This window comes from Alosa alosa, chromosome 13, assembly GCF_017589495.1.
Source record: "Alosa alosa isolate M-15738 ecotype Scorff River chromosome 13, AALO_Geno_1.1, whole genome shotgun sequence".
NCBI lineage: Eukaryota > Metazoa > Chordata > Actinopteri > Clupeiformes > Clupeidae > Alosa > Alosa alosa.
In genome coordinates this window covers 16,361,095-16,375,694 of record NC_063201.1, presented here as the reverse complement: position 1 = coordinate 16,375,694, position 14,600 = coordinate 16,361,095, and the positions used below count along the sequence as shown (strand labels likewise).

Genomic DNA, 14,600 nt, shown 5'->3' with positions numbered 1-14,600 from the left:
GGCTACCCCCACTTTGAGAACCACTGCCCTATAACATGAATATTGAGCAGAGTTCATTGGTATGAGATGTATGCAATGTAATCTTTGACAAATTATGTAGGCTCCTCTTGGCATGATAGCCTTCAGGGTACTGACTGATTGATATGGTATTGAATAGGGGTTTACACATATTTTTACCGAACCGTTGTGTATCGAATGTACCAAATGCGGTCTTTAACAGTATTTAAAAGTAAACCTTTAACAGGTTTTATTTTTTGCTTGCGGACCATGTTTCAAGTTTGAGTTCCCACACATAACATAATTAAGTGGCTGGACCATATGTCAGTTTGGTTAAAAAAAAACATTTGACACCTTTTGAAAATACTATTCCCGTTGTACAACAGTGAATTTTAGGTTAGCAGTACAGGTACTGTAGCCAAGCCTACTGAAAATGAACCGAACTGTGACTTCAAAATCAAGGTACACACCTGTATTCTGTACCATTACACCACTAGTATTGGCTATTAATATGATGGAGAAAAGTCACAATCTCAATGTCAGTTACTTCTTTCTTCACTGTCAAACGATTTTAACTCACTGCTCTCGACCAAAGATTAAGATACACTGGAGACAAAGACTCAAAATGTACATTTATTTGTGGAGAATACATGTACAAAATAAATATGCTAAACAGGATTCTCATATTCCTCTCTCCTCCTCTACAGGTCCTCTGATCGACACAGTGCCAACAGAGCTTTTTGCAGATCCCCTTTAAACTCTTTCTGCAAAGCAAAGCAGAAATCAAATCAATAATGGTCAGTGTAACAAAAACATTCAAGTGAATGTCTCTATATTGACATTTTCTGAAGTGGGTTTCACACCGTGTTTACAGTTTTTCTGTTGCTTTGGTTCATTTCTCGAATCATCATTAACATTCGCACAACAGTTGGTGCATTTCTCAAAACAATTACAGCAAACTGCACCGCATAGTGCATTACCTGCAAAAGCAGGTATCTGGCTCAAAATGCTTTGTTTATGCCTCAAAAGCAAATATTTATACCAATGAAACTGAGAGTGCAATGAAAATGACAAGTCCTGACGCCATTGTTTAGGTCAAGATAGTCAAACTGTTTTGTCTTGTCAATGTGACAGTTTACTCTGTAAATATTTTGTAATGAACAATGCACAAGGCAACAGTATTTTCTAATTTATGTAACAGAGTTACACATTAATGTGTGTGGAGGGGGTTGATTGCAAGACAGTGGATGTGTTTCAAAGCTTTTTTCTGTTGACACACATTGTGACAATATGTTAAAAAAAGGCTTTTACAGCATTGTGCAAATGAAAAAAATGGCCAATATACAGTAAAACACCCCTTGGTCAGAGCTGTGCACCACTGTACATCTTTCTATACATCCTGACGTTCCTGTCTGTCAGGTCACATATATTTATATATGCTAGATAGACTTTGACAACTATAGTTATGACAACTAGTTCAACACATTTGCATGTAATGACACAAACAATGAAATAAGGCCAATATATTTATGGGGTAGGACTATTCAGCAGGGAACCAATAGTGTATTTTGACCAACATGACATTAGCCATTGAAAATTAAAAAAAACAGCAGACATTTGTACAAAATCAGTTGCATGGATGTACGAAAACATTGCTATTTGTTCAAAATGGGGAGAAACTGCTTCAATGATGTGCACAAGTGATAAGATGATATGGAGTTTGAACAAATGGTTTTGAGAATCTGATCTGAGAAATGTGCCAAAGCAACTGAGAAAAACTGTAATATAGAGCCCATGTTGCTCGAAGTCAGCGAGTACTGTCAGTAGGGGAAAAAAGAATAAAATCAGTCCTACCGAGAGTCCTCCCTACTCGGTGACCTCAAAATGGGTGCACCACTGAAAATGGATGATCGAGAGAAACAGAAGGAGAGACCCACACACCTCAATTGTGGAGTACAGAGAAGTGTTGGCAAGCTTTTTGAACTCTCTCCTCACACAAAGTAAGTCATCTTCACTGCGGCCCACCATTATTCCTCGCACTATGTTGCTTTTCTGTAAAAACAAAGTGAAACAAACCCACACCAGGTTCAGACCACTATGATTTTTTGGCAATTAACAGATGAGCTCGATCAGCGTTTCCTTTATCAAGTTAAACTGACCTTCATGGAACCATGCAGACGCTGGGCCAGATAAAGTGGAGTGTTCTGGATGCATTGCACTGGTGAAACACAACAGAATGAGGAGGGATTCAATTAAATTAAACACACACACACACACACACACACACACACACACACACACACACACACACACACACACACACACACAGCTGTTTGATAGACATACCTAGTATGCGCAGACCAAGTTTCAAGTCTCCTGAGAAGTTATTCTGGACCATTTTCTCTATGGTCTCTCCTTTTAAAATGTGTAGTCTTTGAAACACTGAGTGAAATGACACAAGCAGAATAATTACAGAGAGAGTCAGAGAAGCACAGTACATGGGCAGTTCTAGATATGTAAACATGAACACAAATGGGAAAAGGCTTATGCAGTAAGGTTGGCCAGGCAGCGTACCTCTATTGAGATGGTCTAGGTCTCGTGATGTTAATATCTGTATCCATGGGGTCGTGTCAGTTTTCTTACCAGTTGTTGCTGCAGCGAGAGCCTTCAACAAACCACACACACACACACACACACACACACACACACACACACACAAATATAATTGTTCTGCCTTTTTGTCAGAAAAGAAGAATAATAGGTTTGAGGAAGTCAAGCATACCTTTACATCCTCACCAATCAGATGATAGTCGATCAGTCCTTTTGGGTTTCTTTCCTCTTTCTACATGAGAGAAAATAGGAAACACCTGTAAGGTACAATCTAAAACCAAAGAAAGTACACTGACTTATGAAATGTTGGCAAACATAAAGCAATACACTACCATCACAAGGGCCAGGACAAGCTTGGTAAAATCTTTGCTGGTCTCACTCTCCAAGTCTTTCTCCAGATAGCGTCCAAATGCTAAACGAGTCAGTTATAGGCAATAAACAAATCATTATCTCACAATTTTTTCTGCTCAGTTTGCTCTACAGGGATGATTCTAATCTCTGTCATTGTGATGTTTTGAAGTGAACTTACCTTGACACCCCATTTCTATCTCCTACTACAATATTATTCACTAATACATTCACCAATGTATCTTTACATTTGACCGTAATCCTAAATGGTGTGCTGCTCACCCAGACATCCATCCCCATCTCCCTTCTCTCACCTTGCTTGTAAGATACCATGGTGTCCTTTAACTGTGGCCCTGTCCGGGAGCATAAGACCTCCAATAACCCCTCCTCATCAGTGCCCATACCCTGCAAGAAATCAAAGAAACAAAATGAGCAACATACAATATGCAAATAAATGATCATTTAAAAAAATTTTTAAAATCATGTCATCATCTTGGTTGCAGAATCTCTGTTTGCGTCATGCACCGTTGAGCAAAGTATTGATCTCCTGACCACACCCATTCATCATAAAGAAAACAAGATGAACACAAATAACAAGATGAACACAAATCAATCTCTATTACCATGCTTATTTCTTGCATATGATACATTTATTCATACAAAAACATTAGGCCTTTAGCTTCTTTCATTAGTTATCGTGGTTAGAGAAAGATTAGCTAACTAAACTAACTATTAGCTTGTTTCAAAGGTTCCTTTTTTCAAAAGAATACATTATAGCTGTGATATGCTGCTCTCAAGCAAAACATGTAGGGATTTGTGCTAGTCTAGATATTACAAAGATAACAATGAATGACTAATGAAAAATGGTATTAGTGACAAGGAGATGTGTATAATTTCCAGTTATCTTCTTTACTTTAGCCTAAGTTAGAAGTTAGACTGGCATATTGACAGATCTGTGAATGTTTTGCCTCCAGGGAAGATTGTTTTTACTAAAACGTTGATAAGTGCTAGGGCGCTTTTTGAATACTGAATATCCATCCATCCATCCATCCATCATTGAAACACAGGGGCACAGACAACGAAGTTGAGGAGGATTCTGCATAAGTTCAGTTGAATTCTGGTGTGCCCCTACCTCCATTGCCTGACGCAGGCGGTGGGCATCAAACTGAGCTGGGGTCATCATCAGAGCCAGCATTAGCTCTTCCAAGGGTCCTGAGAGAGTTTTTTTCAGAGCTGGACTCAGGTCCTGATAGGGGGTTACTGGTTTACTCCAGGGTGTGATTAGAATATTGTAGATTTAACGTGCTGTTAATTATCAAAAATATGAAATGAGGGTATGTGGAGGAACTGCTCTCTTTGAGAGGGAGCTCAAAGAGGGCACTTTTAGTACCTTCTGGGAGACTTGGTGGAAGGCCTCTGCAACTTTTTGTCTCTGGGCATTATTTCGATTGGTCAGAATTCCCACCAAAGCGCCCACATCTGTTGGAAAGGCATTTGTTTTACATAAAAAATAAATAAATAAAAATACAGTTTCAATGGCCAAAACCCTGTATTCCCACAAAAATCATTTACCACCTAATATGAGGACAGTGTGTTGCATAAAAGTACCTTTTTTATCCAAGGCTGTTTGAATATCACAGGCATCAACCTCAGGGCTAAAGCCAGGAAAAGGTCGGATTGTACCCAGAGTCCCCCACCACATTTCCTGCCATCACAGAGGAAACATCAAAGTACTGTTCGAATAGACAAAGGCTGGGCAGCAGATGACAGTGATGCAGTGAACGGATGGATTCTAATGAATAAAGTAGGCCTACATGATGGTTTTACTTACATTCCCTTTAATGCTTTTAATGTCCATTCTTTTCAGCTTGCTTTGTGTTTTTCTGGGTTATAAAGGAGGACAGCAAGGTCACCAATACAAATATCTCTTATTAAGAAAACCTTAAGAGTTTTCTTTCAGAGATAATCTTTGAGAGTTAGCAAGGCTACTAAATCCAGAAATTTTAAAAATACTTGGAACATTTTTTCATCAGTAAACACAGGGCCTGAGTATGGAATGTGGAAATAGCCGCATGTTGCTGCCCCCTACCGTCTACAGTGACCTACAACAATATTACTAGCCTAAAGCAAAGAAATGCCCCCGTCCCTGAAAACACTGTTACTGTAACATATTGTAGCTTAGGCTACCATAGCTTTTGTGTCTCAGAGTTTTGTGGAAACAAGTCTTGTGAAGTTTAGATTCGTTCTTGGAATATCTGGTGTCAGACGTCTGACATCTGCTTACTCCTCTAGGTCCTTTATAATAGTCTATTGCTCTCAGCGTACATATTTTAAAACAATGAATTTCAAAGCGTTTGGCGTTAGGCCTACTTTTTGTGCGGCAACAATAATTGGAAATGCAATTTTTTTACATTAGGGAGCAGCCTAGGCTAAGATCGACAGTGCATTATAAGACATCGCATATTTCATATTTCAACGGCATACACCTCAGTGGGAAAGAGTCCGCAATGTCCAAACCAAAAACTTCAAATTTTTTTCTTGAACATAGTTTTCCTCGACTCACCCCGGTTTCCAGCTCCTGTTAAACAAGCAGGTAGGCAAGACCTCCGTCACGCTGAACAGTTACAACAGACTCCAGGCATAAGGGCGTGTTATGGATTCCTGTCGTTAAATATCCCAACAGGCCTATCCCTGTGGACTTATGTCAACCACAGGATGGACTGAACACACTCACACACCCCTCCCCTCATCGACTTCCCTGCTTGCTCAATACCTTTATCTAGATCAAAGACCAAAGAAGGACAAACGAAATTCCATGCATGGCCACATTGAAGAGTTGAATTCTATTTTCTTTATTGATTTTTTAATCGAAGAGTGAGTCATCGTTTAGGTAGTCTTGTTATTTTGACAAATACCCCTTTGAATAAAAGTTTTGATATTTCAACATAAAAGTACTTTAAGACTGACTTGGTGCAATGGTGCATGCAAGGGAAATGCCAGACAAGACAAATAATTTAAGCAATATTTATGAACAAGACATAAGAGCAAAGTTATTAAGTCAGATAAAAAAACAAAAATAAAAACAATAAAATTACATCACAGTTTAAAAAGTCCACAAAATCTTTTTTTCCCCATGACAATTCAAATGTTTATACAGACAAAGACGTATATATAATATAATATAGAGTGGGAAACACTACTGTAGTTTCTCATTTTTTTTGTGTGTTTGTGCCGTAATAGGAAGGAACTCACAAATAAACTACTATTGTATAATTTCTAAGCTAGAAATTTCCAGTATAACAATGTCAACAATATTTGACAGAACATTTAATTAGGGACATTCTGTTTATCCTCTGACAAATTTGGTCTGGTTTTAAGACGGAGGACAGCAGACTGGTTTCTCTAGTAGAAGAGACCAGATTCTCACATCAAAAATGAACAGTATAATTAAAAATACGGTTTAAAAAAATGCCAACTTGCTACATTGATTCAACACTATTTTCCACTATGTAGAGGTTTGATAACAGTGCTGCAGTTCTACTGTGCACTGGGTTCAGTCAAGTTGGTCATATCAAGTTTTCCTTGTGAAATGACTCCATTGCTTTTTTTTCCGCTGTTGAAAACATGGCAATTGACTTTGGTTTGTCTTTAGCAAGTCTTTCCTTCAGTGAAAACCAAAAGTCATTGTCCCTTCAATGACCCTCTCTTCAGATAAAAAATAACTGAAATATTTTGGTCACTGAAAAAGCACAGGAATTGTTTTCAAGTGTTTGTGGTTAAGAGAAGCTGGTGCCAGAAGAGGCCCACACATGATATCAGCATTTAAATACAGACCGCTGCAGCATAAACCTTTACTCCTGTCCACCGCTTACAGGTCAAAGCCCACCCTGGAAGAGGTGTTGCCTGTTCACATTAAAACACTATAATGCTGACATAAAGAGGACCTTAAAGTCATGATGTTTTCTTTTTGATATGTAAGGTATACATTTTCATCAGATAGAGGTGGATGGGAAAATTTTCCCAAACTCTTCCCCAAAGTAAAATATACCCCTCTTTACTAAGGGAGAATCATAGACTGTATATATAGAACTATATATACAGTCTATGGGGAGAATGATGAAAGAGATAACCTCATGGAATACAACGGAAGTCTGCTTTTAGACAACTAGAAATAAAGTGTTAATTAATTACAAACCAAAACACATGTTGACTAAATTATTCAATATCATAGTAAGATATATAACATACATGGTTCCAGAATGCATAAAGCCATTGCTACACTGACAAGAGTCCTTTAGATATTTCATATGGCGGTTGAGACTAGGTCCAGCCCTTGCATCACCTCCACGGCTTTGAGGATCTGGGGCGAACGTTAACTCTGAGGGTCCTCAGGATTTTCTTCTGATTCCCGCGCCTCTAGACCACATTCGCTCTCCTCGGGAATATCTTGAAGATCTGTAAAGTCACACAGGAGAATGCTTTAATCAAACACATGTTAGCACAGGCAAGCCTATTCCACCCTTGCTATTGTATCTCAGAGCTGCTTTAGTGTCTCAAGATGTAGTGCTGTCTACACTATGTACAACTAGCTGTAGCGTGTCTTGTGATTTCTTTGTTTTCTATGGACTATCTAACAAAAAGAAACAGAAACAGGGTTAAACATTGGCGAGTGATGTTGCCCAGCCCACCACCTTATCACAGTTACAGAGGGGACAGTTACAGTGATCCTGAAGATTTACTGCTATGACACACCTAAGCTACAATCAGTGGTATGTGGTAGAAAGGTATAAAGGTCAAAAGAGGAGAATGAAGGTGGTTTGAAATGCAGCGGTGCTTACACAAGCTGGCTTGTGGGTAGCCTGGCTAGCGGCACCACTTCTCAATGAGACGTGGTCTGGGAACCAAACGTTCATTTTCTCGTATTTGAAAAAAATGTCCAGATCCGTTTATTGGGTGCCACGTGTCTATCAAATGCGTCTGTGCATAGCTCATCATCGTCTTGCTTTCCCCCCTGTTCTGTGATTGGTTCCCTATCTCAGGCGAAAATTTGCTCCATGGTCTCCAGGCTGCCTTAGCAGCGTGAATCAAATCACGCGCAAGGCAGCATGGGAACACCCAGGCTAGCTTGTGGGGTGGTGGATAAGAACATTCAGAATGCAAACCAAGAAAGGAATGTGGAAATGGGTTTTCTGGGAATTGTATTGTTTCACTTAAGTCAAAGTACCATATATTGCCTCATGATGTGTGGGCATAATTATGATGCATAAGCCCTTTCCTTCTTGGACAGAATATAGTAGATGTAGTTTGGGTTCAACTGAAGAAGAGTTACAGTGTAGCGTTAAGCACAGTGAGATGAGATGTCCACATTTTTTGCTGACCTCTGGGACTGTCGGACCGGGACGTGATCTGTATCTCCTCCTCCTCATCATCTGAGTTCTCATCTTCCTCACTGCCCTCCTGAACGCCGTCTAGCTGGTCAATAGGTTCCTGGGAGGCAAGCGGAGCAAGGGGGGCAGCGTCTCCATTGCTGCCTCTCCTCTGGGCAGGAACCTTGAAGGACACAAGGTCAAAAAGGTTACCAATGTTGATTGATGCAGTTATCTAAACCATTGCACCCAGATATGCCTAAAGGTGGTGATTATTGATTAATTATGCTTAATCAAGCAATCTTTAGGACTTAATTAAATGGATTGAAACCATGCAATTGGAAATTGACCCAAATGGTTCTGATTACCGTCCTTGACACACAGAAACAATCACATACTGACAAATACACGCACACACACACACACACACACACACACACACACACACACACACACACACACACAGTGGCACTCCTGTATTCCCCATGCCTCACCAGTTGTGGTGTTGCGGTCTCCGTCTCCTGCTGTCCCGTGACCGCGGCGTCCCCACTCCCTCCCTGCGAGTCGCGCAGCTTCTGCTCCAGCTCGGAGCGGGCCTTCTCGCTGTCCTTCAGCCTGGCTTCAGTCGAGCGTAGCCTGCCCAACTCCTCCTGCAGCAGGCTGTTCTGCCTCTGGAGTAGGGCGAAGTCGGCGCCAGATCCGCCACCGCTGCTGGAGCCTGACACGGACCCGGGGCTGCCCGCGTCCATGCCTGTGTCGCGAGACATGGAGCGGCTGAGCCGCGAGGGCGGGCCGCCGGGCAGGGGCACCGGGGTGGTCGGGGTGGAGCCGGGCATGGAGCCTTCACGAGAGCAGAGCTCCAAGATGGAGTCCTGTCGGACGACTGCAGCCTGAGGGGGCGGGGATGGGAAGGGAGAGGTGTGAGAAGGACCAGGAAGGTGAAATAAATTATTTGGAAATGAATCGTAGCCTAATGTTTACTTTTCAAGCATTTATAGAAAGATATCACTAATATATTATTATATTATATTACTAATATATTATTGTTGAGTAATTGTAATGGTTGGATAATAGGCATATCTACAGTTAGACGATCGGAAATGTAAAACATGTATTATGGATTACTATTACTGTACATAGGACATTGCGATTGTTGTTATGTACAGGCAGATGTATTACATTACATTTAGCAGACACTTCTTGACCGAAGTGACATTTTATTACAAGGGATCACATTGTTGTTAAGTGTACCGAGGCAGATGTATGAGAAGTGGACAAAAGTCTCTTACCTGTAGTGCATGGAGCTGAGTGCTTAAGTTTACCAGTCTTTGGCATACCTCCTGAAACCCAGACACAGTTAAGTTAGAGTGAACCTGAACTGAAATCTGCTTTGTAATGCATACAGGTGTTGATACCCCTGAAATTAGTCACTAATAAAGTCACAGATTATCTGAACTCTGCTGTTCCCTTACTTGACATTTCACTGTACTTTTATTTTTTACGGTATTTAACTCTGAGACAACATAGGTGTGCAGCTCCACCAGGTGATTCAAATAGTCATCCAGTGATACAAATTTGGCTCCACATGCTTGACATCAGGTAGGCTTACCTCATTGGGTGTCCTGTTGTGCAGCTGGTTTCCATTTCTGTCCTGCTGCTATCAACAGACAAAGGCAATGTTAAAACCCCATAGGCAATGTTTATCAATGTACTGTTTACTCAGTACAGAAGGAGTCTCTGAATGAAGTGCAAACTCTATGGTCATGGTCATACCTTCAATGGTGCGCTGTTCACATCATGTGTGCCATTGACTGAAATTGTATCTCCATCTGAATAATAGAATAAGGGAGAGGTGTGTTAATAAAATACCACATTTCTTCATTTACCTATATGAACATCCACTTTACTTGGTTACATTCATACAGAGGCAAGGCCGGAGACTTACTGCTCACTGGTGCCCCCGTGTAGTTCTGGTCACCATTGGAACTGCTTGAGTGAGGGAGCTCAATGGTAGAGCCTAGCAGCAACTCACTCAATCTATCGACTGATAAGGAAACAGCGAGTGGGTAAGAGAGAAAAGAGAAAAGGGGTGTCAAGAAAATTCCACTTAATACACAACCTACATATTACTACACCAGCATTCAATGAGATCAAACAGGTTGGATTTTGTTTTTTTCACTTCATATAACAGCTTTAATCTTCACCTGAACATGAATTGAACTTAACATTAATCTTAGACTCAAGGGACAACTATGTTTGTGGATATTGTGGATAAGTGAGTTATTTGCACACAAACAGGCTCGCCCATGTTAAGTTTGATGTGAGCCTAAAACAAATAGAAAAAAAAACTACTACAGTTTGCTCAGACCAATAGCCATCTGTATTGAAAATTGTCAAATATTTACTTTAACCAGGATATTAAAAAGAAGCTGTTAATATCTATGTAACCAAGGTACCCTCAGTTGCACAGGGATATTGTCACACTAGCTTTGATAGGTAGATCTCAACCCTTTTGTACTTGTTCTCTTCTCTATCTCTCTCTCTCTCCATCTCTCTCATTCCTTTTTATCACTCTCTTTTCCAGTCTCTCACCTTCGGCGATGGCTTCGGTGAGGATTTTTTCAGCCTGCGGTGCGTGGGGCGTGTCCGCCCTGAAGAGATTCCTGCTGTTGTTGGGGAGCGTGACCTCTTGGCTGCTGGTGACCTCAGCCAGGTCAGAGAACAGGGTCACCCGCTCCTGCAGAAGCTCCAGGACCTCACGGTCCTTCTGCTGGATGTCAGCTGTAACAGAAAAGAGAGAGAGAGAGGGAGGGAGAGAGGGAGGGAAATTCAGCACAAGTATAAAAAGAAGTAAGAGGAACACAAGCTCTATTAAAATTGAATCTATTTTAACTGTTCCCCATTCAGTATCATTCAGAGACATATAATAAGCAAGAAAGAACATGTCTTCAGTATCGGGTGGAAATCATGCTACATCTGAATATAACACTACTGAGGTAGCATGCTCTCACTCACTTTCATTTATTTCTGGTTTGATAAAGAACCCCCAGTGAATGAGTTTTTGCCAGCATTCTGTTTACATTAGCAAAAAATAGTGAGTGCTGCATCTCAATGCAACAAACCGGTTATGGTGTTTGAGTGTGAGTCTGAGAATTATAAACTCAAAATGAGGAAGAAAAAAACAGAAATAGAACTGAGAGAGACAGAAAGAGAAAATTAAGTTGAGGGGATAAAAACAGCACATGGTACAAGTAGTTCCCAGGGCACTAACCTCTAAGCCGGCGGAGTAAGGCCTTGTCCTCCGTCTCAATGAGGGGGAAGTCCTCTCTGGATGGACAGCTGAGAGAGAGAGAGAGAGAGAAAATACATGAGTTACACTGGGATAGAGGGGCTTTGGGACTTTATGTGGACAGTCTGAGTTTAAATTTGGGTTTTTGATTGTGTATGATTTCAGGTGTAGTGTGTGTGAGTGGTGATGTTGGGAGATAGGACTCATGCCTGTCATATGAGGTACATTCAGAAGCTGTTTCTTTTGAGGCCATTGTTTGTCTGTCGACATGCACAGATATGCAAGCATCCGTGCCTGCATGTGGGGGTGTGAGAGAGGGAGAGAGCACATTGACTCACCAGCTGACGGTCTGCTGGATGACACGCATCCAGTTGTTCCTGTCATCTTTGGAGGCAGCGTGCAGTTCGTACATGTCTGGGGGCGTGGAGTCGCTGATGAGAAACATGCCTCGCTCCTGATTGGCTATGTCCCTCACGATCAGATTTTGCAGTGACAGCACCGCAGGCTTATCCTGAGGACACACAGGTTTTTTTTTGTCATTATATCCGAGTTAATTTTATCGTTGTTATTTACTGTAACAAAATAGATGGAGAGAGAAAGAGAGGGATGGGGGGTGACTCACCAGACCGGGGAAGAAGTACTTCTGGTCTTTTTCTTGCATGAACACCAGGATGTCCGTCATCAACAGGACCTGAACGTCTACCAACACAACAACAACAGGTTTATTAATACACTCATGTTATTAATGTCAATATATATAGTGAAGGCACTCATGCTTTTCCTCTCCAAATATGATGTTTGCCAAATGCTCAAGCCAGGAGACACACACACACCCAACAACAGACACTTCCCCTTCCTGATCGCATTTGCTAAAGCATTTCACCGTGGGCTGACACCTTTAACCACTTCAGATAAGGTAGCACAAGTGGCTGGTTGTTATAAGTGTGAATATGTGCTACTACCTCCTTTAACTGCATTCTGCGTGTTTCAGGACATATCTATACATCCCTGTGCCCCCTCCTTACTGATAACACTTATTGTGTCCATACTACCATCTCTTCATCCCCTGGGCTCATCCGCCAGCATTTCCTTTTAGACTTCGGTTGTTGATAAGTATTATTGAAATCTCTGTGATAGTGTCCCCACACGAGTCTGTTTCTTTGAGGCGTGTTACCTTATCTACATTTACAATTACATTTAGTCATTTAGCTGACACTTTTATCCAAAGCGAGAGAAAAGGGAACAATCAAGGTACAATTTGACAAGGACAAGTTAGTGCATAGAACCGAATGGCAGTTTTAGTGGAGTTAAGTCAAGGGAAGCAATACCTTTGAGGCGCGAGTTGGCAGTCTTCCACAGCAACGTGCCCTCGTGCACGAGCCTGCGTCGGAGCAGCTCGCCGCCACGGAACACGCCACCGCCGCGCACCTCGGCCTCGGCGCGCGGGTCTAGCCGGGCGCGGATCTCCTGCAGCCGCTGCGTGTGCTCCAGCTCCTGCACCTGATGGTCCAACCGAGCTCAGCAGCTCCCGCAGCAGGGTCAGCGCCTGGGCCATAGACTCGGCCTCCTCCTCACTGCCTGGAGACGGACAACGCAGGAGTTACTTTCTCTTTACTCAGAAATATGGTAACATGATTCAGATTCATCTTTACATGATTCAGTCTTCTCTTCACTAACTGTAGAGGCAGGGGGACACGAGACAACTTAGGGGTTAGTTACTGTTTACTAAGAAATATTGTTTATTGTTTGTTATGGATGTTACGTGACATACTTTTCAGTAAACCAGTGTGGGGACAAGGGACAGCACATGAGTCTCAGTCTTCAGTTTACTGAGTACAACTGCTTTTTTATGTTTATTATTACGGTGATGTGTTTTTCAGAGTTTTTCATTAGGAGTAACCTTCACTTTACTACACAGACATAGATACTGTAGGTGTCAAGGTAAGGTAAAGGAAAGAGAGAGTGGAGAGACTGAACGCCTTGGGAGTACTAACACAAGCACAAAGTGAAATGTCAAATTACCCAGCCTGTAGGAGGTACAGAAGGCATTTAATCTTGCAATACATTTACATTAACTCAAGAAGCACTTGAGGTATTTAAATGCACAATCTGTCATGCTTCTTAAACTGCTAAGAGCGCAGCAAGACCTTTATTTACCTTTCGTGTTGTCTAGGATACGCTGAATGAGGACTGGGTACTTGGTGATGCGCTGTGTGACCAGCAGGGTACATTCTTGGACACCATGGCGACGCAACAGGGGTCCCCTGCTCACCCGCTGTCGAAGAAAGGGAACACAGTGGACCAGCCATGAGCAATGATGTCATAAGTTTCCCCCATACACACATTCACTGACTTCTTTAGCTTCAAGCAAAAATCATAAAGTTTCCTTGTTTGTCTCTACACATAACAGTGTAGAATGTTGTGAATTTCATAAATGCAACTACTGACTGGGTCAATGTTTGCAGAAGTAAGCACACATCAGACACCATCTCTGGATGGACCATGGATGGATGGACCATGAGTGGAGGTTTGGCTCTGGCCTCTACTCTGTCAAAAAAACTCCTGACACTGCTGTTTCACTCCTTCATCTCTCTCTCTCTCTCTCTCTCTCTCTCTCTCTCTCTCTCTTTCTCTCTCTCTCGCTCTGCTGTTCCTCTCACCCGTATGAACTGCTGGAACCTCTTGTCTCTGGCCAGGAGCTCCTTGTAGAGCTTGACGGCCTTTAAGTGGCGGCTGCAGAACTCTGCGTAGCACTTCCTCATTTCATCAGCATACTGGCCTGAGAACTGTGACACACAGGAAAACAGAAACAAGAGTGAATGAGTGTGTGAAAGAGTGTGTGTGTCCAGTGTTTATGACTGTGAGTAATGTCATATGTGCCAGCTCCTCCCTGTTTGAACTATTTAGTAGCATTCCTAGGTGTGTGTGTGTGTGTGTGTGTGTGTGTGTTTAGTGGTAATAATCTATGTCTTCTTGTTCCACCCATACAA

At 41.8% G+C, this 14,600-nt stretch overlaps 2 protein-coding genes across 4 annotated transcripts in view; both read right to left on the bottom strand.

Moving 5' to 3' along the window:
• Positions 1-615: 615 nt before the first annotated feature.
• LOC125305635 (annexin A2-like) lies at positions 616-5,649 on the bottom strand. Of its 3 annotated transcripts, none has more exons than XM_048260527.1 (13): positions 5,519-5,649; positions 4,787-4,838; positions 4,564-4,660; positions 4,346-4,452; positions 4,088-4,201; positions 3,270-3,360; positions 2,940-3,019; positions 2,780-2,839; positions 2,572-2,662; positions 2,344-2,439; positions 2,157-2,215; positions 1,939-2,049; positions 616-761 (listed from the first exon to the last, which is right to left on the bottom strand). In XM_048260527.1, exons 2-13 carry the CDS (start codon positions 4,811-4,813, stop codon positions 699-701), a joined length of 996 nt encoding a protein of 331 aa, XP_048116484.1. In that variant the 5' UTR covers positions 4,814-4,838; positions 5,519-5,649; the 3' UTR covers positions 616-698. The 3 variants fall into 3 exon arrangements, with proteins under 3 accessions (XP_048116484.1, XP_048116486.1, XP_048116487.1); XM_048260529.1 differs by having other exon boundaries at positions 4,346-4,434; positions 5,519-5,647; XM_048260530.1 differs by lacking the exon at positions 4,787-4,838.
• A 316-nt stretch (positions 5,650-5,965) lies between these two features.
• The window catches only part of LOC125305613 (rho guanine nucleotide exchange factor 2-like), a 53,462-nt gene continuing 44,827 nt past the window's right edge, over positions 5,966-14,600 (bottom strand). The window contains 15 exon segments of the mRNA XM_048260464.1: positions 5,966-7,410; positions 8,334-8,505; positions 8,816-9,211; positions 9,611-9,661; positions 9,931-9,978; positions 10,095-10,150; positions 10,267-10,365; positions 10,914-11,102; positions 11,593-11,660; positions 11,949-12,121; positions 12,233-12,309; positions 12,939-13,119; positions 13,121-13,188; positions 13,768-13,885; positions 14,271-14,396. Of these exon segments, the coding sequence (XP_048116421.1) occupies positions 7,328-7,410; positions 8,334-8,505; positions 8,816-9,211; positions 9,611-9,661; positions 9,931-9,978; positions 10,095-10,150; positions 10,267-10,365; positions 10,914-11,102; positions 11,593-11,660; positions 11,949-12,121; positions 12,233-12,309; positions 12,939-13,119; positions 13,121-13,188; positions 13,768-13,885; positions 14,271-14,396 (1,905 nt within the window). The 3' untranslated portion in view covers positions 5,966-7,327.